Raw genomic sequence first — 24,455 nt, forward strand, 5'->3', positions numbered from 1 at the left:
TGAGGGAGGACACACATTTGGAAATTTCTGATATTTCATTTTCAGAGGCTGGTGCCACAGAACCACCCAGAATAGTTTGGTGTTTTGGCATGAGAATTGTTTTAAAAAGAGAGGGATACAGTGGTACCTTGGGTTACAGACACTTCAGGTTACAGGCTCTGCTAACCCAGAAATAGTACCTCGGCTTAAGAACTTTACTTCAGGATGAGAACAGAAATTGCACTGCGGAGGCGCAGCAGCAGCGGGAGGCCCCATTAGCTAAAGTGGTACCTCATGTTAAGAACAGTTTCAGGTTAAGAATGGACCTCTAGAACGAATTAAGTTCTTAACCCAAGGTACCACTGTAATCCCAACAGAGGAAAAACAATACATGCACTCTGGTTGCATTTTCCCTTTAAAAAGTTCACATGTCAAATGTTCAAAGACCTCTTGAACACCTTTAAGTTTAAAGAGCAGTAGTTGTGTGGTAAAATTCTGCAGAGCCTCTTTCCATGTGTGGTTCAATATGCTATTATGACTTGGGCCCCAAATAGCTGAAAGGCTGCCTGGTTCCCCACAGACTCTCTCAAGTGTCTCTTGCTGTCCTTGGAAACACAGGAGTAATGGCCTGAGAGACAGAGTTTTCTCTGTGGTACCTCCCCAAAAGGTTGAACTCCCTCTACATAGAAGTGCATCAAGTATCCTCATTATATGATTCACATCATTTGCTGAAGACACTCCTCTTTACCCAGGTCTTTGCAAGCTAAGACTTATGTGTTTTTTGTAAGGCCACCTCTATGGCTTGATGTATGTGCTTTGCTTTGTTTTCAATTGTTTTATTGGATTTTAATTTTGCACATTCACATGGAAGTATCCCCACCTCAGGAATTTATGGTAAAGGGTGGATAAGAAATCTCATAAATAAAGAAACCTTTGCACACAAATTCAACTCCAGCTCAGTTTTCTCTAGAGCTGGTTGCACTGCACTGGCAGGAATGCTGTATCCAGGAAGAGTCACATGCATATTGAATGGGCCAGTTCTGCCAGCCTGACAAGGGTGTTCTTCTTACTATTCCTTGGTCAGTAAGATGTTAAAAGTCTCAAGTCCGACTGAACTGCCCCCATGAAGATTGGGGCCCACACATTGCTGCTCAAGTAAATGGATATAATCTGAGTGGTTGACATCAGGGTGTTGTTTAGCTACATGGGTGGGGGCAATCCCGCTTATATTTCAATTACATGATTGCTGTAAGTTTAAAGTGACAACCACTGAAAGTTCTTAAAGTGCATTGCTTTTTGGTAATGCAATCTTGGAAAGGAAAACGTTATGAACCTTCTGATTCTTGGACCCATCCAACGCCCAAACCACTTTGCGCCTCTTTCAGAGATGTGTGACGTATTACACCATCTTAGTTCCATTCCAACATGGCCTTACACCCTAGATTTGGGATTTATTCATTTTTTTTACTACTATTGCCATCACCGTGGCTGAAACACAGCAGGAAAACCTTGAACCAGTACAAATTCCAGGGTCTTTCCTCACTTACAATTTACGGTGGTATAATTGCTGTTTGTTCCAACATTTTTAAGCTTGATTAACTGCACCTTTGGTCACATGTTCGTATCAGAGAGGGAGTGTGGGGTTTACCTGGTCATACTAAGGGCAGGTTGTGCCCGAATAGATAAAGGTTATGTGGCTGTAGTCACACCCCTTGCATAACCTTGTGTCCTTCCAGCCAGTAATTGTCAGCGGTATAAACATGTTCATGAGGATAGCCCTTTCACAGCTTTTTAAAAATTATTATTAGCATTCCAAAATTCTAATCTTGTTGGAGTATAGATTAGAAGAGAAACTACGGGTCTGTCTGGTCTATGATGAACCTGGTTGCTGTCACAGGCAATACTTTGGCTCAGCACCATCATCCCCATTTGCCATAGTTCTCCTCTGAACTTGAGCTTGCAAACTGACAGCTGGGACCAGTCAGAGGGAAGTGGCATGGAAGAGAAGTCTCACCAACCATGTCCACCAACCCTCACCCCCTCCGCACAGAAACCTAGGCAAGCTGGAAACCCAGCAACTATATCACTATAAACACTAAGTGTGGAAAGGACTCTCCTTGCTTGGAGGTTTTTATGCAGAAGTTGGGTGGCCATCTGTCATGGATGCTTTAGTTGAAATCCCTGCATTGCAAGAGAATGGAGTAGATGAACCTCTGAGTAGATAACCTTCTATCCTAATCAAATACAGTGAAACAGCCCTCATGTGTGGTTGAGCAAACAACACAAGGCATTGAAGTTAGCAACCAACTTTTCTTTTCTTTTTTTTACTAGGATTGTCTATACCAGCTATACAAAGTCTGTAGACAATGATCTGTACAGCGCTTCTTTAATAAGGTAGCCCGCAGTCTACCCAAAGTCTGCCAAATAAACCTCTGAACGTAGACTGTGTGTTCCCCCCCAAGTGTCAAGAGTCATCTTTCTCTTCTCTGTGGGACAACTGATGCCCCCCCACAAAAGACGTCCTTGGAAGAAAGTAGAACCGGCATTACATATCAATTAAGTATAAAGTATGGTTAATGTAAGCAAAGCCAGCATGCTATTGTTGCACGAGGAGGAAAAGAAAAGAAAAGGACTCCAGAACACAGGAAAATGGAACGGTGGAATTTCCTTGAATGTCCAGTTGAAATAATAGGAACCATAATAAAAAAGAAGAAGCAACATTCCAGTTCTTTTGTCAGAAGTCATCTTGCTTTATGTTCTTTTTCACTTGTCTTCTTGATCTCCAAAACGTCTGTGCATTTTTTTTTAAAAAAGGTTACAAAGCAGTTGCAGCAAAGTGTGGCTTCTGCTCATTTTTTTTTTAAGAGTCAGGCTTTATTTCAAAATATCTCATATATTTATATATTTTTAATGATACGAAGAAAAACTGTAGATCCACACTTGTAGGTCTGTTTTTCATATTCCAACATCAGGAAGCTTGCTTCTCAGTAACTGCTTTTTTATTCCCTTATTTCCTTTCACCCTCTTTTCCATTCACTGTTGTCAAATCTGATGCGCTGCTTTTCTGGGGCATTTGACTCCACACAAGTAAACCACTGTAGTTTCCTCTGGTACAGAGTTAAAGTGCAAATAAATAAAAAAAATCCCATTTGGCTTGTAAAAGCTGGAGATGGTTTAAAGATTTTTGTCCTCTTGTCTGTCAGGGGTTCCCTTCACTGGCTGCTGTCGGAAGATGTTTTGTTAGGTTCTCGGATGAATCTGTAACAACAAAATGCACAAGAAGAAATTATACTCAGTTCCTTGAAAAACATCTTGATCCTCCAATTGGTTGGCGGAAGTTCCTCCTCCTCTATTGCAGCATAGCAAGGAGACTAGGGAAGAGTATAGATTGGAAAGTAAGCAAGAATTGCTGCCCTGAGGTATAATAACCATTTGAAAGCTTTAGTATTGGTGCCTCCAATTCTTATTCACATGCAACATCATAACAAGAATATCTTAAGCAACGTACTTTCCCCACCTGATGGAAATTTCTTGGAACCATTCAAGAATGGTGCTATGTACACTTAGCAGATGCCACAGCCTCACCAAACCATCAGTGCCCCATGGTCTATAACAGGAGTAGTCAATGTTGTGCCCTTCATCTTGTGTTGGATGGCAAGTCATAGCAGCCCCTGCCAGCATGGCCAATGATCAGGAAATTATATGGGTTGTTGTTCAAGCAACATTGGGAAGTCCCCATGTTGGCTGTCTCTGGTCCATAAACACCATTATAAAAACGTTTCAAATAATCAAGTAGATGTAATTTCTTAAGGCAAGGCACATGAAGAGCATCTCCTTTTTGTTCTATCCAGCTTTGGTGCACTGAACACAGAGAAGAGACAGCCGTGGATATTGTTGCAGTTTCAATGAGGAGGCTTCTGTGGGTGGACCACCTGCTCTTCTCATAGATCTCTCTCTGCCCACCCATGGATCTCTTTCTCCACCCGCTGAATCCTCCCTGAGACCGTAGGATTGCACCCTTAACTAATGAAAAACCGTGCTCAGATTTAAGATGGTAGAATCAAGCGTGATGGCCTGAAAGGCAGTTCTGTGCATGTCTACTCCAAAGTAAACTTCACTGAGTTCAGAAGATTTAATTCCCAAGGAAGTGTGATCAGGATTACAGTGATGGCAGAACTCATGAAAAGGAACTCTGAAGAATCTAGAGGTGAAAACCAACAGATATTCTAAGCCTGGTGGGAGTGATAAACAAGCTGGAATATGTGCAGAGGATGGCAACCAAGATGATCAAGGGTCTGGAAACCAAGCCTTAAAAGCAGTGGTTGAAGGAGCTGGGTATGGTTAGCCTGGAAAAGAGGAGACTTAGAGGAGATATGATAGCCACCTTCAAATATCTGAAGGGCTGTCACATAGGAGATGCAACAAACATGTTTTTTCCTACTCTGGAGGGCAGGACTCAAATCAATGGTGTCAAGTGACAAGAAAGGAGATTCTGACCAGGAAGAACTTTCTGACCGTAAGAGCTGTTTGACAGTGGAACGGTCTCCCTTGGGAGGTTGTAGACTCTCCTTCCTCAGATGGTTTAAGTAGAGGTTGGATAGTCAGCTGTCATGGATGCTTTAGTTGAAATTTCTGCATTGCAGAGGGTTGGATTAGATGACCCTTAGGGGACCTGGGAGAGGAGAAGGTTGAAGAAGACTGGAAGAAATTTAAGATTTATTTACAAAAATATTGTAATTTGGTTGAATGTTAAGAAGGATGCTAGATCACAAATAATTGAGCACCACTAAATTAGATGGAATTAGGATGATAAGTGAGATTGAGGAAAATATAATTTTTTTGGAGAATTATTATATTATATTTAAAAGAGCGGGACATAAGAACGTAAACAAGATGATAAATTGCTGGTAAAAATCTACAATGATGTAAGTGGGAGCGGGAGACGTGAGGGAGTCCAAAGAAGCTATGAAACTATGTTATGATACATGTTATATTGTTTATTACTTTTGCATTTGTATTTAAAAATTTTAATAAATATTTTTTAAAAAAATAGATGACCCTTAGGGGAACCTTCCAACTCTACAATTCTATGATGTGCACATATATTAACAGCCCACAAATAGCCCAGAATTAGATGTGAGCTGATATCTCAAATTAAAATGGCTGGATTACTATTCCCATAATTTTTTTACCATTGACCATATTGACTGTGGTTAATGATAGGAGTTGTTATCCAACTGGAGTGCCACAAGTCCCCCATCACTGGCCTATTCCATTATTATTTCATTTAAGAGGATTCCTAAGGCATTAAGATAAAATCAGATAAGCAGAATATGGTGATCATCCCATTGTGGAATGCACTGAATGTGTGAATTCAAGCCACTACCACCACACTTTGTCCACTTAGGAGTCTCTGTTTCCAAAGATACTCTGGGCATAGAATCACCACCTTGGCTCTGGTCCAAGAATCCCCCACTCTTGACAGATGGCATGTGGTGCAGGTGAACAGGGTAGAACAGGCTCAGAGAGCTTGTTGAGCGGGCGGATGGAGAAAGCACACATGAATGGGAGGCAAAGAAAGAGGTCTTTCATTTCGGCTCCCTCCTTCTAAGCTTTAAAGCCTGAACTTTGACACTGGACTCTTGTAGTACATCTTGTTCCCATGAAAGACTTGAACTTGGTGAAGCAATGCTTTTTTTATTATTATCGATTCGGCTTTTGATGGTAAGTGTGAGCTCCAAATAGCTCTTCTTTTGTCCAGAGAAATAAAATAGGTCAACAAGCAACTCAAGAGTTGGTGCTCTGGATGCGACCTTTAAGTGTGAGGTCCCGGTTATTTTTCCATTTCCTTTGGATGCTTGCCAGTTTGCATAATGAGGGTGAGGCCTAGTTGTGGGGTGGATGAGGGGCAACCTTCCCTGGCCACAGAATGTGCAGCGGTACAAATGAGTATTGAATATCACTGATCATGGTAATGGTTACTTAAAGTGCATTTTTATCTGAACTTATTCAGAAGCGAGGCCCACTATATTCAATAGGCATAATCTCAAGGTAGTGTGCATAGGATTGCACTCTTTTGTTTTTATTTTCAGTATGATATAATTAAGTGTGCTTTCCCAGTGTCAGGAGAAAAGCTGAATATGAAATTCTTGTTTAGGGGCTCGGTTGGGGTACAGAGTAGTATCACTGCCACCTATAATGGAACCCAGTAGAACCCACCGAATATTGCAGTGGGGTGAAGAGAAAACCAGAAGATATCAGTTTCCTAACAACAGCAACCAGTATATCCTCTCCTAGTGTAGCTTTGGGTAGTGAGAATATCAGCAACATCTGTCTCACTAAAGGTCCACATTCAGTGGTGATGCTGCATGCTCCAGCACCGGGGGTAGAGAGCAGCCGGGGGAGTGGCTAGTGTGTGTCCCGGGGGCGTGGCATGCATCCTGGGGGCGTGGTGCATAGCCCGTGGGGGCATGGCACCAGGCGCAGTGGGGGGTGCGCATGGCACATGTCCAGGGGGGTGGCAGCGATGTTACCCCCTCCTCTTTGGTGCCGGGGCAGTGCGCTCCCCCGCCCCCCTTCCTCCACCAGTGTCCACATTCATTCTTAAATCACAACTCCCTTGTTGGCCCATGGTGGGGTGTGTCCAGGAAACGTCAGCTATGACACTGCCATTTGGTGCTCTAGTCCTCTCCCAAATGAAGACAAAGGAAACCATTGGGTAGCTGTCTCTTAGGCGTAAAGACAAAATAGGCAGCTGTGCAGATGGATATGGACTTGCTTTTGATTAGACAATGTCAGTCATCTGCCTGTGGAGCCCCACCCCCCATGTTCCTGGGAGCAATTCCCCGTCAAGATGTTGAGTCGTTCCTAAGTTTTTAGTAAATAAATAAAGAAGCAAGTGCTCCTAATGCATGAACAACCTGGCTTTTTGATGCTTTCCCTTCTAATGAAATAAAGCCAAATTTCAAACCTCTGTTGTGTGCTGTGGTGACTCTTGCCCACCTACCCACCACATATTTTAAAAGTTGCAAAAAGTAAATAATCTGCAGACCAAACTCTCTGCCTTCTTTCTGTGCAGACATCTATGATGATTTACAGGATAGTTGCTAAGCTTACACCATCAATTTACCTTCTCCAGTTGTAATATTTTCCACAATGTTTTCAAGGAACAAAGCAAAATGTTCCTGGGATTTACACTAGAAGGTGCCCCAGCTAGCTAATTAAAATAGTTCCTGTAGGGAAATGATAGGGGGAAATACAGGATGGAATGGGGGGGGGGATTTATTTCATTTTTGAACATTCAGGTCCACGGGCATCTAATTGATATGAAATATAATCATCCATACAGAGTAGGTGGAGCCGTATATCTGAATATGAATGAAGTTTTTAAGTGCCTAACAACAATTTCTGGACACTGAATATTAACTCACAGCTGGTATGTCAGATACTGTGAGAAGCAGAGAAGATGCAAAACAGAACCTTACATGTGTATTTCCGAGTGCAAAACACAATGCATCACAGTAAGGAAATACTCAGAGAGTGGATGAGACGAACAGACTGCCTTATGGATGCGTTCCTGCCCAAAGATACAGAGGATGGAGATTCTTACTTGCGGGAGAATGCTTGCCTTGTTGCTGCTACCTGTATAGACACCTGCCTTGCACAGGTAATTTATTTTGTGGGGAAATGGCTGCACCCAGCAGACACACAAAGGTCCTTGCAACAGGTCTGCCCTAATACCAGGAAGCAGCAGACATAAGGAAAAGAGACGGGCCATAGCTCAGTGGTAGAACATGGCCTCTCCATGGAGAGTTGGGAGACACGCCTGGCTGAAATCCTGAAGAACAGCTGCCAGTCAGTTTAGAGAATATGGAGCTAGATGGACCAGTTTAAGGCAGCTCCCCATGTTTCTAACTTCAATAGCTGTCTTTATTTGTGAACAGCAGATCAATAACTCAGCACAGCAGATAGGATTTGCTGCACATGCAAGACTAAGGCTTGGCCATTAGGCTATCAACAAGTTCAGGCCTAAGTGAATTTAAGGTTAGACATGAGAGAAACTCAAGAGAAGCTGAAAGTGTCAGATTCATCCATCTCTAGCTACATATATTTGTAACTTTATCTCCCCCAAAGTGGTACGGTTGAGGCTATTTTGGATCATGCTCAAATCATGGGCTTAGGCTGAATCCATGGCATTTGGCTCCACAAATCATTACCAATCCTATCCCTGACTGTGCAAAGGGCATCTGGGGGAATGCACAACAGGCGATGTTTACATTTAATGGTGTTTGTGTGTATTTGTGAATACATGGTAGGAACTCCAATTTCCTAGCTAAGATTACTGAGGCCGGTTGAAAACATTTCACCGTCTGAAATGGCAATGGTTTAACCAACAGCTTTTACATCCAATGATAAGAAATACAGTAAGTGTAATCTTTAACAGTCACAACTGGTCCTGCTGACAGGTTGCTATTTTATTCCTTGGGGGGCAAATTACTTTGAAGAAAGTGACATGGTGATTCAGTGCAACTCAGCTGCCTGGTAGAGTTCAGCTGAGGACTCACCTCTGACTCACCCAGTCAGTAGGTAAGGAAGGACATGCATTACTGAGCAAGGAAACGGCTTCTTAGCTTTGGCCAGAGACTCGAGGGTGGAAAAAGAAGAAGAAGAAGAAGAGTTTGGATTTGATATCCCGCCTTTCACTCCCCTTCAGGAGTCTCAAAGTGGCTAACAGTCTCCTTTCCCTTCCTCCCCCACAACAAACACTCTGTGAGGTGAGTGGGGCTGAGAGACTTCACAGAAGTGTGACTGGCCCAAGGTCACCCAGCAGCTGCATGTGGAGGAGCGGAGACGCAAACCCGGTTCCCCAGATTAGGAGACTACCGCTCTTAACCACTACACCACACTCAGGAGGTGGCTGGGTGGGGGGAATGAAGGAGGTGAAAAGGGGAAAGAGGAAAACAAACTTACTCTGGTGGTCTTGACTTTATTTCCGGTTGCACACATCCATCCTGAGTTGTCAGGTAATGTCTTGCATTCCTCGCCCTCTAGGCATGGCTCCATCTCACACCACCATTTCCCAATGACTATTGATGCTAAGAGACACAAAACAAGCAAAATATTTGGGAACTGGTTTTTTGTTTGCTTTGCTTCAATTCACTTCACTCAATCTGAATGCAAAAGCTTCCTCCGGATCTCAACAGATTTTTTTAAAAAAATAAAATTACATTAATCCAGTTGGTGTCATACAGTCAAATCTCAGAACTCGGACATAATCTGTTCCAGAAAACTGTTTGACTTACAAAACGTTCAAGTTCCGAGGTGCGGCTTTCCATTGGTTGCAAGAGCTTCTTGCACTTCCGCATTGAACGTTTGAGTTCCGAGGAACGTTCAAAAACTGGAACACTTCCAGGTTTTCGGCGTTCGGGAACTGAAATGTTTGGCAACAGAGCTGTTCGAGTTCCGAGGTTTGACTGTATTTGATATGATAGGCCCATCCAACTCTCAGGAGGCTGTGATCCATTATAATAAAACTGGGGCAGTGATCTACCAGAGTTGTTGAGCTTTTTTTAGGGGGACTGCCCAGAAGCATGACCCAAGGTTTGTGAAGCATGATCCAAGGTTTAGTGTTTTTCGGGGGTTGGGGGCCATGATTCCACAATAGACCTGAAACACCCCTCTATTTGAGGGGTGGACAAGCCTGTTATATAGCAGGGATGAGAATCCTTATTTCAGCCCTATGTCTGCACCCCTTTGTGGGAGACCTTCCGATGGCTACCTGTATTATTATTATTATTATTATTATTATTATTATTATTATTCTGCCCTATATCTGGGGGTCTCAAGGCGGTTCACAGAATAAAATCAAGATATAAAACCACAAAATACACAATAAAAATGAAAACAACAACCCAATAGCTATACTAGAAGCTAGTGAGAGGCTTCTCTGCGCATGGCCACACACTCCTCTCTTGATGCTCCATCCAGGCAAACAAAAGGTATTATTATCATAGTTCATGATCACATTCCTGCAAGGCAAAAACATTTGAGGAGGGTGTGCATCACGATGTGTAACAGGTGTGACCTCGGGAGGGAGTGTGCCCAGGCAGAGCCCCAAATGCCAAACAGAGAAAGCTGCATTCGTCTCCTGGGACTGAGAGCGACAGAAGAAGCATAGAGCAGAAAGGCACCAAGATGTAGCTCAACTGAAAAGGCAGAGCTGTCCATCCCTGAGTAACAAATTCAGACTACAAAGTGCCACAAAAATAGGGAGCGGATGCACTGCTCCCATCAACAGGTGTTGACCTTGCACATCTTGCTTCAGGGAGGAGGTCCACTAACTGAAATGTGATGGTGTGTATGTGCTCTGATTCAAAGTCCCATTTCTACTGTTAGGTGCCACCTCAGTCTCCAAGTGTTGAGAGTCTCCAGGGGTTCCAAGTGATTACCGATGGCTCAGTTCCCTTGGAATGATGGAAGGAAGAGCCATTAGCACCCCAACAGACCCCCAGAAGAGAGTGAGACACTTCTCTCCCTCCAGGTTTCAGCATCCAACTTTTCTCTGGCACCGTCTCCCCACTGCCCCAGATAGGTTTCAATAATACATATTTTTGTTGTTTTATGAATTTATGCACTGCCTTTTGCAGTGCTGTTTTGCCTCAGGCAGCAAAATGTCTTGGGCTGGCCTTGGCCACTTGCCATGCTGAGTCATTTTGCCACCATTGTAATCTGGACCAGTCACTGCTCCCAGGTGAAAATTCAATCCATTTCCCTTTTTTTAAAAAAGGGCTGCAATAGTTTTTGTTCCACCAACCCCCACCACATTTGACATTTGATTTCCAGGAATGTTATATAATTGTTTATCTGATTTTAATTATGTTGTTGTTAGATGCATTTAAATGAATACTGCAAACTAGCTCAGGACTTGGAAGTGTAAGATTAAATAAATAAACAAATAACTTAATTCCACCCCCCAAAGTGGCTTGCATGGGTGATGGTTTAGTGCCTTGTACCAATGTTCATTTCACTCCCATGCATTGAAACCCATCTGTAAGAAAAACATAGAATTACCCATTTGTAATGATAGTGCATTCTGCCTCCAGGGCCATACAATATTCCTTGTATTGCCACCCAAATTCTAAATCACTCGAATTGAAATTCTCTGATGTTGACTCCGCAAGGGAGACTGCTCCCCTCTGCACACCATTGCAATTTTACTGCATATTTTTGTCCCCAGTTTTCCATTGTGGTACATTAAAAATGGACGCCTGCCAAGGAAGTTCGCCTGCAGTAACTCTGCATTCTCTTGATTGTCACCAAACTAATTCCCTTTTCTTATGAATGCTCCTTTCCATCTCTGGTCCAACTTGCTCTGCTAGAGATATAAATATATACTTTCACAGGCTTCACAAGGTAAGCAGGACACAAAATTGAAGGAAGGACCTTTTGTGTATCCGAAATGAGGTCAGGGAGTTCTTCCTTCGAAATTCAAGTTTGTTTCTGCAGCAAAGATTCCAATGCCTACTGAAACAGCACCAATGAACATTGTGCATGGATGGTAGACCTAACCACATAGGGCCCAGGAAGAGAGAACCTCATCAGTTCCAGCCCAGCATTCAGTCTATTTCTGGGCAGCTAACAACCAGACAAGGAAATCATTGGAAAAGCTAGTGGTAGAGCATATGCTTTGAATGCAGACGGTTCTAGGTTCAAGCCCTGGCATTTCCAAAGGAAAGAACCCTGCCAGAAACATTGGAGAACTGCTACCAATCAGTGCAGACAACACTGGGCTAGATGGATCAATGGATCGGCTCAGTATTTATTATTTGTAAAACAAATTCTAATCCACTTCACAGCATGAAGCCATCGAAGTGGCGGGCAGAATTAAAATAGACTAAAACACAACTTCTAAAAATGATAAAATCATTTCAATGAACTCTTTAAAAGGATAGAACCATCTCTCCAAATTCTACCCCCACCACATACAACCATTTCTGCAGATGTGCAATTAAGATTTACCTTCTTAAGTGAAAATGTCTTCAATATAAGGAAAATTCCTACGTATGAATATTATCACTTACTGTTCTGCATAGCTGTCAACTTACAGATTTGAAAATATGGGACCAGCAGCCTCGAAAATAAGGGATCAGCAGACAAAATAAGGGATTTTAGTCAACCAGCTCCTTTGCTTTCCCCCATAACAGTCAATTGAAGGAGCCTCCAAAACAAATCCAAAAGCGCCCCCTCCCACAAGATTGCCGCCTGCCATTGTACTCAACCAGCTCCTTTCTTTCCCCCCACCATGGGCCCCTGCTCCAGACAGACCTTTTCCCCGGCAAGGGTGAGTGATTTCTGAGCCCCTCCAAGCCGAAGGCAGAAAGCCCAGCCAGCAGCCAAATGAAGCCTTAAGCGGTGGTTCCCACAGCGCAGCAACCCAGCAAAGCGGATGCAGCAAGGAAAACCACCGTCACCACTCTGCTGGGAAGCGCTGAGCAAAGGCGAGTCCCCAGGCAACGCGGCTGATTTGATCGGCACAAGGCATGCAAGCTCCACCCCCCAGTCGTTCTTAGACTCCTTATTGGGTGAGCAACGCAGCCAAGCAACACAGTTGGAGCCTCCCTCCTCCCTGGCCGGCGGGGGGGGGGGAGGGAGGGAGAGGAGCTGCTTCCTTTGAAACCCGGGAAATTTAAGGGACATCATCAATAAGGGATAGCAGTGGAAAATGGTGCTGGGATAAGGGAGTTTCCCGCCAAGTAAGGGACGGTTGACAGCTATGACTGTTCTGGCTACAGTGCCAGATAAACAGAAGTGGGCCACTGTTGTATATGTCGAACGGTCATCGATACACCTGTCTGGCTACCTTTTACTATGGGTGAAATCATTTGTTAAGTTTCTCCATGTCTCCGTTCTTTCGTTTAGTATTTGTTGTGAGATTCGCTTTAATTCTCCTTCAAGAACCATCCCGTAATGGTCTTCATCAGTCCTTCGTCAAACACAGTATGTGAGAAGAAATTATCACAGCCAAGACAGCAGTGCTTATTTAAGCAACAGAAGAAGTCATCCTAATGCAAAACTCAGAGGCTTGGACTGCCTTGCCAGGGCAAAATGTTATTAATGGTGGCGGTGGGGGAACTAGGAAGTTATCTTTGCATTCTCCCTCAGGTAGCAAGAAGTTCTAGGGTCAGTGCTACCAGACTTAGCTTTGTTTGGATGAGGGAGCGCAGGAGGCTTAAGGTGTCTTTGCAATATTTGCTTTATTGACGTGGAAGCCGCCTTTGGTCCATCTACCTCAGTGTTGACTATGATGATGGGCAGTAGCTATCCAGGGGTTCAGGCAGCTGTCTTTCCCAGCCCTACCTGGAGATGCTGGGGATTGAACCTGGGATCTTTTGCATGTAAAGCAGCAGATGTTTTACCATTCAGCCACAGCTATTCTCTTCAAATACACATGTAGAGCAGAACTGAAAGGAAGCAGACACTCATAGAAGGGACAAAAACTAACAAACCTGGTAGCCAGTTGGTAGAGAATGAGACTCTTAATGGGTTGTGGCTTTGAAAGATTTCTGTATTGCTAGATCTGTTGGGCTAGATCAGCGGTTCTCAACCTGTGGGTCCCCAGGTGTTGTTGGACTACAACTCCCATCATCCCTGAGCTCTGGCCTTGCTAGCTAGGGGTGATGGGAGTTGTAGTTCAACAACATGTGGGGACCCACAGGTTGAGAAAGGCTGGGCTAGATGATCCTTGAGATTCCTTCCAACTCTACAATTCTATAATATTATGATATTATGATTCTATGACATTCGGAACAGAAAAGCAGGAGATCTACTATGAAGGGCTAGACCTCAGAAAGATCCTTGGGGAATATCTCATGACTTCAGATGGAGGGAAGACAACTCTCTACAGTGCTTTCTTCATATTTATGGTAGCTGTCCCTGGATGTAACCAAATCCTGTTATTGCTGACCTTGATTGAAAGAGCAAATAAATGCTCAATCACCTCATCAAACGCCCATCTGGCATGTAACCTTTTAGCATAAACATTCACTTGTGGTAGACAAAGGATGCCTTTGCATATGCAAGCACACCGCCACAGAGGATGTCTTTAATGGAAAGCTCAGCAATGCCACAGATTACTTCGACAAATGAGCCCGGGCTGGTAAATGTCAATGGTATCAGCAAGGATAAAACCAAAATAAGCCTTTAGGATACAGTACAGTCTGGGTCTGTCTCTGTTTCAGCAACCAAATCCTAAGCCTCAGGACTCTGTCTATGGGGTGCAAGGGGTTTGTTGTATGGGGTGACACATGGGTGCCATGTTTGTGGCCAGTGGAGGCTGGTGCCACTGGGGTTGGTAGGGCAGAAGGCAGGGAGGTCAACAATAGGTGGAGCCAGAGCCAACAAAGTCTAGTTTTGTCCCCCTGCTGAGGTCTACAAGGGCTGTGTTGAGAATGAGGAGCAGGAAGCTGACAAGAAACGCCTGGGCTGGTTGTAAGTAGGAATGTTGGCAGCTGGACATCAGCTGAGGTAAAAGGTTAAAAAAGTAAAGGAGCCCTGGACTGTTAAGTCCAGTCAAAGGCAACTATGGGGTGCAGCGTTCATCTCACTTTCAGGTCGAGGGAGCCGACATTTGTCCCCAGACAGCTTTCTAGGTCATGTGGCTTGCATGACTAAACAGCTTCTGGCACAACGGGACACCGTGACAAGTGCCAGAGTGCACAGAAACGCTGTTTACCTTTTCACCACAGTGGTACCTATTTATCTACTCACCCTGGTGTGCTTTTGAACTGCTAGTTTGGCACAAGCTGGGACAGAGCAATGGGAGCTCACCCCATCACATGGATTCAAATCACTGACCTTCTAATCGGCAAGCCCAAGAGGCTCAGTGGTTTAGACCACAGCGCCACCCGTGTCCCCTCTAGCTGAGGACAGAATGAGGTTGGTGGGGCAACCTAATGGACCAGCCACCTCCGCAGATGCAATGGACACATTCACACCATTCCCTTTAAAGCACAGTGATGCTGCTTTGAACAGTTATGGCTTGCCCCCAAGAAATCTGGGAGGTGCTGTTTGTTAAGAAGGCTGAGAGTTGTTTGAAGGCCCCTATTTTCCTCATAGAGAGACAGTTCTGAGAGTTCCTTGGAGGTGGATGCTGGGAGTAGTGAGGTGAGGGGTTGGAGGCCAGAGCTGTGGGTGCTATGTCCTATGTCCTCTAAGCAGGATTGCAGCCCTCAGGTGTGGTGGAAGATGCTGCCTCATCAGCAGCATTGAAGAAGGCTCAGTTGGCAGCCCAACCAGCTTCTTCACATAGAATGAGTGGGGTCACCATCTTGCCCTTTGCCTTAGGCAGCAAAAAGTATTGGGTGGGCTCTGTGAACTGTCATGGCTTTCCTCCAGGGAACCTAGGGAGTTGGAGTTTTTAATGCTTCTGGGACTCTTTAAGAAATAAAACTACAATTCCCAGCATGGCTTGCTTTTCTAGTGTGTTAAACTGTATAAGCCTTTCTAAATCGTTTCCTGAATTTCCAGTCATAAAGAGGCCTGAGGGATATTGTTCTCTTGACTTGTAGATTGTCTGCTGTCTCATGCCATGTAACGACATGCAAAAATATTTGAATCTGACCCATTTTGATTTCTTTCTGCCACTATTAAGAAGCTGTAACAAATGCTAGCAGAGAGTTGCATGGCAAAAACCCGCACGGCGTTCTCAGCAGTAATGGAAAAACAGTTGTACCATTTAGCGCGAGGCATTTCATTTTAATCTAGTTCCCTCTAGAGAAGATTGAAATAAATAAAATTTAAATAGAGAACACATTTTAGATGCTGTCAGTGAAAAGGACTTTGTCAGCCTAATGAAAAGCTATCAATTTTCTCCTCTTCATTCAATAAATTGCGAGTCATATTCTAAATGGATTAGATTAAAGGAAAATCCAAACTCCCCGTGAGACATTCTCACAAATGATGGGAGACTTTATACAGGGAGCAAAGTCTTTTGCAAAGCAGGTTCAGATCTATACAAAACTGATATGAAGTAGTAGAGGAATGTCTGTAACCCAGGGCTCACCTATTCCTTAAAAAACAAGGTTTGAGAGAATTGAATGAGACATTCTGCTTCTCTTTTTTATTACAAATGCCATGGGAGCAGTGTGTGAATTGCCATCTTGGGAACGTGGAAATTTTAGAAGGAAGGAGCAAAGACTAGAATGAAAGAATACAGCAGCCCAAGTGTTTTGCATTTCACAAACGGACATGAGGATTCATTTGCTTTGGGAGCTATAAAGCAGGGACTTGGTAACATAAAAGAATACAAAGTACAAAACAAAGGGTTCAGGGGTTGAGAAAAAGCTGCTTTAAAGAACCAGGAGATCTTAACCAACAGGGGAGTCTGCCAACTTCTCTCATTTAATTGAACCCAATTCCACCCGAGAAGCATCAATTCAGGGCTAGCGCAGCACAGCGCTTCACAAAATGGGATAACCGGGCACTGAGGACAATGGCAAGAGAATGGCTACCCACCCATGATATCTAATATACACCCATATTTCCTATAGCAGGAGTCAGCAAACCTTTTCAGTAGGGGACCAGTCCACTGTCCCTCAGACCTTGTGGGGGGCCAGACTATATTTTGAAAAAAAAATAAATGAAGAAATTTCTATGCCCCACAAATAACCCAGAGATGCATTTTAAATAAAAGCAAACATTCTATTCATGTAAAAACACCAGGCAGGCCTCACAAATAACCCAGAGATGCATTTTAAATAAAAGGGCACATTCTACTCATGTAAAAACATGCAGGCTGGATTTAGAAGGCTATTGGGCCGGATCCGGCCCCCTGGCCTTAGTTTGCCTACCCATGTCCTAAAGGATCTGTGGCATTCCTAGCCCCACAGCATGCCTGCAAATCGGGGAGAAAATCAGTAGCTGGTGTGATTTGAACCCTTTAATTGCCCTCCCAGCAGAAACAATGGGAGGTCACTCTTGTGGGGTGAGGAAGCCTGGAAAAGAGTGGAAGACTTCTCTCAACTTCTTGTCCGCTGGCAAAAGCCCAGTAGGGCACACGGCTGGGGTGGGAAATGTCATCCCAGAGAACCCTCCAAGCCTTTCTGCAGGCCACCTCCACTCACCGGCCCTGCTTCTCATCTTCCCTGAGTGTTTTTGCCAGGCCAGAATGCACTCTTGAACTCTGACAATACCTTTTGCTTTACTGGATGGAGGCTGGAGAGGAACAGGTGAGCACACGTAGAAACTAGCCTACTGTACAATGGTAGATTTGCATTTGTTGCTCCACACACTTTTGCCTCTGCCCCCGCCCACCACCTGCAGGTAGCCTCTGAAGGTTGGCCAGAAGCGAATGCAGGCATCTGGCTGAAACAGGATCCTCACCTAAAGGATTGGCTCCTGTGGACCAATCATACTGCTGCATTGTTCCAGGACCAATCAGACTGCTGCATTCTAAATCCTATTGTTCTAGGACCAATCAGACTGCTGCTTTTTGGATCCTATTCAACTCAGTACATAACATTACAGGAAGAATCAGAGTCAACGACAATGAAGATTTTAAAAAAGACTGGGGACCCTCCTTGTTCTACCTACAGAAATACTGTAAAGAAACGGACTCACTAGCAGAGTTTAATTAAACATTTACAAGTAAGAAAACCAGTTCAAAGGTTAAGAAACAATAATATGAAACGTAACTGAGTGTAAGAGGTAACTATGAAAGAAAATTTGGTATAAAATTGATAAGAAAATAAGAGCATTTAAATGTAAGATCATAAAAATAAGACAACAATTAAGCAGAAGTAGTAAAAATTTTAAGAACCAGAAAGGGAAGTTGAGGGAAGTCAGGGGTGTGGGTGTGTTCTACGATAAGTGTTATATTGTGTCATGTGGTTGAATATTAGATTGTAAAATTCAATAAAAACTTTTAAAAAGTGATTTTGTGGACACTGCTATATGTCGCTCCTGTTTCCAACGACTTGCTATGTTGTGGTTGTTTTTTTGGCTCAGGAACGTAAGCTGCCAATTTAGAGGGTAATAAATGGAATTGCCATTATTTTTCCAGCCACATCCAGTGACCCTTATATTGATCAAGATAACATGACGGGTAGGTGCAGGATAAATGGTGCCTTCTCTAGTGATGCTAAACGCATTTCCTCTTGTTGGCTATCAACTTTAAGGCAATATTCCCACAGAATAAGTCTTCTGGAGCAGCAATGACAAGTGCATGTTGGGTGTCATTGAAAACAAATGGGAGGCGAACAAAATAAAAGGGTGGAGGAGGAAAATGATTGTGGGTTTTTTTAAAGCTAGCTATATTCAAGACACAGTCCCAGAAAACCCTCCTTTAAATTGCAGCCACTCAGCTGAATTAAATGGAACCAGCTAGCTGGCATGTAGGCTTTCCTGATTGGGGTGTGTGTGTTTGTGTGTGTGTAGAGGAGGGAAACAACCAATATCGAAACAAAAGACCCCTTTGAAATTGTAACATGAAGCAAGTTTTAAAATTAGATCAAGACCAAGCTCCAATCTCAAAAACAATTTCATCTCCAGTTTTAGAAATTGCTGCTTTTATCAAGCACATTCCCCAAGTGATACAGGAGACTTTAAAGTCCAGGCTGTGGGTTGCTGGCTTCATATGGATCCTGCTGCCACCGTAGAGCCAACTCCCGTCTCATACCTTGAGCAATAAAAGTGGTACTGAATCAAATGGAAACAAATAAAACTGAAAGTCTGGAGCGAGCTTACATTTAAAATGGAATTTCCTATGAATGGTGCCTCAAAAGCCAAGCTTAAAAACTGGATTTCTGGAGAAAGGAGGATTTGAAGAGAACAACTACAACAAATGGATTGAGTGTGCCAGTTTTTGAGCCACAGACTGTATAATTAAAAGCTGATTTAGCATTGAGTTCCCAAAGTTCTGAATATGTGCTATACAGTGGTACCTCGGGTTACAAACACTTCAGGTTACAGACTCTGCTAACCCAGAAGTAATACCTCGGGTTAAGAACTTTACCTCAAGATGAGAACAGAAATTGTTTGATGATGGCGTGGCAGCAGCAGGAGGCCCCATTAGCTAAAGTGGTGCCTCAGGTTAAGAAAAGTTTCATGTTAAGAATGGACCTCCGGAACGAATTAAGTTCTTAACCCGAGGTACCACTGTATTGGAAGCTGTGTTTCAGGTTCGGTTTCTGAAAAATTAAAACTAATGTGGGTTTGAAATAAAAAGCAACACAAGTTGGGGGTTTTTTATTACAAACCTAGTGCTGTTGTTGGCTTTTAAAAAATCGTAAAATAAAGATTTGTTTGCTTTCCTTTTCTTTTAGTAGCCGTTTTTGTAGGGTTGCAAATCAATAGTCTCCCTCATAAGTTTTGTTGTTATGGAGCATGAAGATGAAATTATTGTCAGTTCCTTGAACCCCATTTTTTCTGTCCCATGTATTTTTACAAACCTGACTTTTCTTTGTTTGTTTGTAATAAAGTGCAGTTGCAGCACCAGTCTAGTCAAGAAAAGTATTGCACTACTGAGGCTTTAAAGGGTTATTTAGATACTTAAATACTATTTAGATACTTTTTGCAAGTTCATCCTGCTTTACTGCTTCCTGATAACAGCAGCAAGGAGATTAGAGATGAATTGCCCCTTGAATTGCCCCTCTTAATTGCCCCACATGTCAGGGAAGGGCATATTCCTGCAGAGAATGGGAGGCGTTAATGCCTTACTTTCTCGCTTCCTTTTTCTTTCCATCTTTGAAAGTAAAGTAGCACCACAGCCACAATATACAGTCGTTGGTTTTTGAACAGCTTAGTTCTCGAACGTTTTGGCTCCTGAACGCTGCAAAACCCGAACTATTTTTTTGTGAACTATTTTTGGAAGCCAAACATCTGACGGGGCTTCTGCTGCTTACAATTGGGTGCAGGAGCTTCCTGCAGCCAATCAGAAGTCGTGCTTTGGTTTCCGAACATTTTGGAAGTTGAATGGACTTCTCAAATGGATTCCATTTGACTTCCAAGGTATGGCTATATGGCCTACCCTAGTGATGCCTCACTCCCTAGAGAATTATGGACAGGTAAACTCTTGTTCACACCATACCAAGGCCTTAAAATTTAAACACTGCCACTCCAACTTTGGGCATTGGAATATACTCAGAATCGAGAGTGGATTTCATGCTCTTTATTCAGCTCATAGTGGTGAGGAGGAATGAAAGTCCCCTCAAAGTATCTGCTTCATATACATTATTTATACAATGGGCTGCATGTGATTGGCTAATTCCGGAATTCTCCTGTAAGCCAATCAGGTTGTGGATTCACTTCTGGATTGGGTGGCTCCTGCAGACCAATCATATTGCTGCATTGTTCTAGGACCAATCAGACTGCTGCATTCTGAATCCTATTGTTCTAGGACCAATCAGACTGCTGCATTCTGAATCCTATTGTTCTAGGGCCAATAAGACTGCTGCATTTTGGATCCTATTGTTCTAGGACCAATCAAACTGCTGCACTTTGGATCTATTCAACTCAGTACATAACAGGCATGCTTTTCAATGCCAACTCTTCCAGCCTGCAGAACACAGGAGCATATTGTGCTTGAGCAAAGTAAAATAAAATAAGTGCAGTCCCATATTGTCAGTGCTGCCCCACTTCCTTACCTGTTCAGGTGTCAAAGCAGCTTCAGCAAACTCATAGGTGGTTTTTTTTGCCCTTTTTTGCCCTGATCATTGCCCTTTTGGGGAAGCTAAAGTCACAGGGCTGTTCATTTCATCCCTCACACTAAATTCCTGATCTACTGTTATTTCCCAGAAATACATTGGCGGTTGCATCATTTAAAAAAAAAAAAGCAAGAGGAAAATAAGAACACCATTCATATTTAGAAGTAGCATTTTACAAGGTTTGGTCCTTTGTATTCTGATTTACTGCATTAAAGTTGCCCTTGCAATAATCCCAGTGGAGCAACTGCAGGAGATTAGGAGGCGGGCTTCACTTATTCACAGACAGCATTACCCATAAAGAGACAGTTTTAACAAGCTAGTTTATAGTTGGCCAAGTTTTACCCTTCAATTTAAACAAAGCTCTCACAGGCAGCAGTCAGACCACTTGGTAAACAAGTGGCTGCAAGTTTACTTCCAAAAAATATGAATTATTCTAAGTGGTCTTGGCTCAGAAGCCCTCTGGCCAACAAAGGAAAAGAAGGGCATACCCTCCAAATGTCCCTATTTTCCAAGGACAGTCACAGAATTACAGAAGCCAGCCTGGTTTCTAATTTGATTCCAGAATGTCCCGGTTTTCCTTTTTCCTTCACTCCACTTCTAGGAGAACAATTAAAAGAGGTGGGTGCGCACGGGTGCAAAAATGGAGTCCTCTTTATACTGAAAATAAAATTCCTGTACCAAATGAAGGAAATGGCAAGCTGGCCTACAAAGCCCTTCCTATAATTTTGAAGGAAAATGTCACCAATCCACTTTAAATTATTTAATTGCATTGCTTTGGCAGCCATCCATTTTTAAAGAAATGTGTGGAGTGTTTATTCCTTTATTGTAAATGGAGCCTTAGACTAGGAAGTAAGTCTCACTGTATTCAATAGAGATTACTCCCAGGTAACAACTCTGCAGCCTTACACTGCAATCCGGGATGTGGGTGGCGCTGTGGGTTAAACCACAGAGCCTAGGACTTGCCAATCAGAAGGTCGGCGATTCGAATCCCCGCAACGGGGTGAGCTCCCATTGCTCGGTCCCTGCTCCTGCCAACCCAGCAGTTCGAAAGCATATCAAAGTGCAAGTAGATAAATAGGTACCACTCTGGCAGGAAGGTAAATGGCGTTTCCGTGCGCTGCTCTGGTTCGTCAGAAGTGGCTTAGTCATGCTGGCCACATGACCTGGAAGCTGTACGCCGGCTCCCTCAGCCAATAAAGCGAAATGAGCGCCACAACCCAGAGTCGGTCATGACTGGACCTAATGGTCAGGCGTCCCTTTACCTTTACGTCCCACTAAATTCAATAGGATTTACTCTCTGTTATGTTCCTGATGCTTGCTGGGTAGTTAATAATCCTTATCATCTTCACCCAAAAGCGGGCTTATCGCCACTGAACTGAGAAGAATAGTTTCCCTTGGCAGAACACATTCTGATGCTGAGTTAGACCATTGTGAGAGAGACTCAGGTAAGTAGCCGTGTTGGTCTGACCCAGTCAAAATATCTATCATCTATCTATCTATCTATCTATCTATCTATCTATCTATCTATCATCTATCTATCTATCTATCTATCTATCTATCTATCTATCTATCTCTATCTCTATCTATCTATCTATCTATCTATCTATCTATCTATCTATCTATCATCTATCTATCATCTATCATCTATCATCTATCTATCTATCTATCTAATTATCTATCTATCATCTATCTATCTCTATCTATCTAATCTATCTATCTATCTATCTATCTATCTATCTAATCTATCTATCATCATCTATCTATCTATCTATCTATCTATCTATCTATCTATCATCTATCTATCATCTATCATCTATCTCTATCATCTATCTATCTATCTATCTATCTATCTATCTATATCTATCTATCATCTATCATCTATCATCTATCTATCTATCTATCTATCTATCTATCTATCTATCTATCTATCTATCTATCATCTATCTATCTATCATCTATCATCTATCTATCTATCATCTATCTATCTATCATCTATCTATCTATCATCTATCATCTCCAGTAGCACCTTAGAGACCAACTAAGTTTGTTCTTGGTATAAGCTTTTGTGTGCATGCACACTTCAGATACACTGAAACAGAAGTCACCAGACCCTTGTATAGGGTGGAGTGGGGTTTTTCTAAGGAGGGTAGTAGGAGATGGGTGATTGATCCAATGGGTATGGTAAACCTGTTAACGACTGCAATTAGTCCTACAGGAAAAAGCAAGGGATAGTATGCTGATGATTAGCATATGTAATGAGACAGGAATCCAATATCTCTATTAAGACCAGGTCTCATTGTGAGAGAGGTTAGTTTTACCCTACTGAGGATGCGTCTTTGCCTTCCTTTCCTTGGTGTATTTTTTAAAACCCTGAAGAACTGTATGGGTCACTCATTGTCCACATGCTTTCCTCCACCAGCAGTCATTGTTGCTGTGAAGGGTCACTGTGCTTATTTCGCATATTTTTAAGCTCTTACTTCACTCAGCAATGCTAAGACGTTTGTGTCATCACCAATGACTACTACAGTGGTACCTCGCAAGACTAAATTAATTCGTTCTGTGAGTTTTTTCGTCTTGCAAATTTTTCATCTTGCGAAGCACGGATTCCCATAGGAATGCATTGAAAATCAAACTTGCAAGACATTTTCGTCTTGCAAAGCAAGCCCATAGGGAAATGCGTCTTGCGAAGCAACTCAAAAAACGAAAAACTCTTTCGTCTTGTGAGTTTTTTGTCTTACGAGGCATTCGTCTTGCGAGGTACCACTGTACTTCATCATGCAACAAAAGCTGTACAATGAAGATGCCAAACACCCCTCTGTGGGTTGTGTTCAGTTGAATGTCTCAGTGGTGCTTCTGAGTACAATGATTGACACTTTTATCAGTTTATCAATTCCTGAAGTAACTGTGACAGAAGCATGCGTGTGAGAAAACAATAATAATTAGTAATACAAACTATGTTAAATATTAAAAAATGAGAACAGAACCATACAGCTGCAAAAGGAGCCCCCATTTCAAGTACAGCCAGTTGGCATTTATCACAAGAAGAACAAGATATTGCTTCTCAAATTTACTCAGGTCTGCTTTCGATGGACCACCGGAGATAAGGGGCTCCACAGATGCAGTTTCTAGGAAGGCATCACTTTGGTGGGTTTTTTTGTTTGTTTTTGTACTTCTTACAGCACAGCTAAGAGACCGCTCTCAGCTGACCACAAAGACTTCAACAGGACATAAGGAAGGAGATGGTTTCTAATGCAATGTTATTGGCAGGATAGATTAGGAGATGCCACAGAGCAATGTCACAATAAAAATAAACCCAATGAGAGAGACCATTACTGCGCAGAATACTATCCACATCTTATCAGGACAGGGGATCCCTTAATTAATATGTCTAGAGAAGGCAAAATAAAATAAAATATGTATGACACATTACATACATACATACATACATACATACATACATATGTATTGTAATGACCAGTGTTCCTTTGAGATAGTTCCCCATTTTACAGTACTCTGTATTTTTCTCAGAAATATGCTTCAAGCTCTTCTAATGGACACTCAGCTTTATTGTTTCATTGCCAGGGGTATTTCTGATTGACGCTTCCCTGCTGCCAGTTAAAACTGATTTGCAGAGACTGAACATGTCTAGCTGCTTTACGCTGAGTCAGATCATGCTGGTGAGTGAACCTGGAACATTCTGCATGCAGAACATGGGCCGTCCCACTGAGCTATGACTCCTCATGTGATAGCTTCAACCAAGACTATGCAGATTCCAGC

General features: G+C 42.8%; 1 protein-coding gene across 1 annotated transcript in view; it reads right to left on the reverse strand.

Annotated features, from left to right (window-relative positions):
- Window positions 1–2,275: 2,275 nt before the first annotated feature.
- TAFA1 (TAFA chemokine like family member 1) overlaps window positions 2,276–24,455 on the reverse strand; it is a 345,203-nt gene continuing 323,023 nt past the window's right edge. Inside the window, exons 4-5 of the mRNA XM_083725464.1 lie at window positions 8,950–9,074; window positions 2,276–3,237 (exon numbers count right to left, since the gene is read on the reverse strand). Coding sequence (XP_083581590.1) covers window positions 3,220–3,237; window positions 8,950–9,074 — 143 coding nt within the window. The 3' untranslated portion in view covers window positions 2,276–3,219. The remainder of the gene's footprint in view (window positions 3,238–8,949; window positions 9,075–24,455) is intronic.

This window comes from Podarcis gaigeae (genome assembly GCF_964106915.1).
Source record: "Podarcis gaigeae genome assembly, chromosome: 2".
Lineage (NCBI taxonomy): Eukaryota > Metazoa > Chordata > Lepidosauria > Squamata > Lacertidae > Podarcis > Podarcis gaigeae.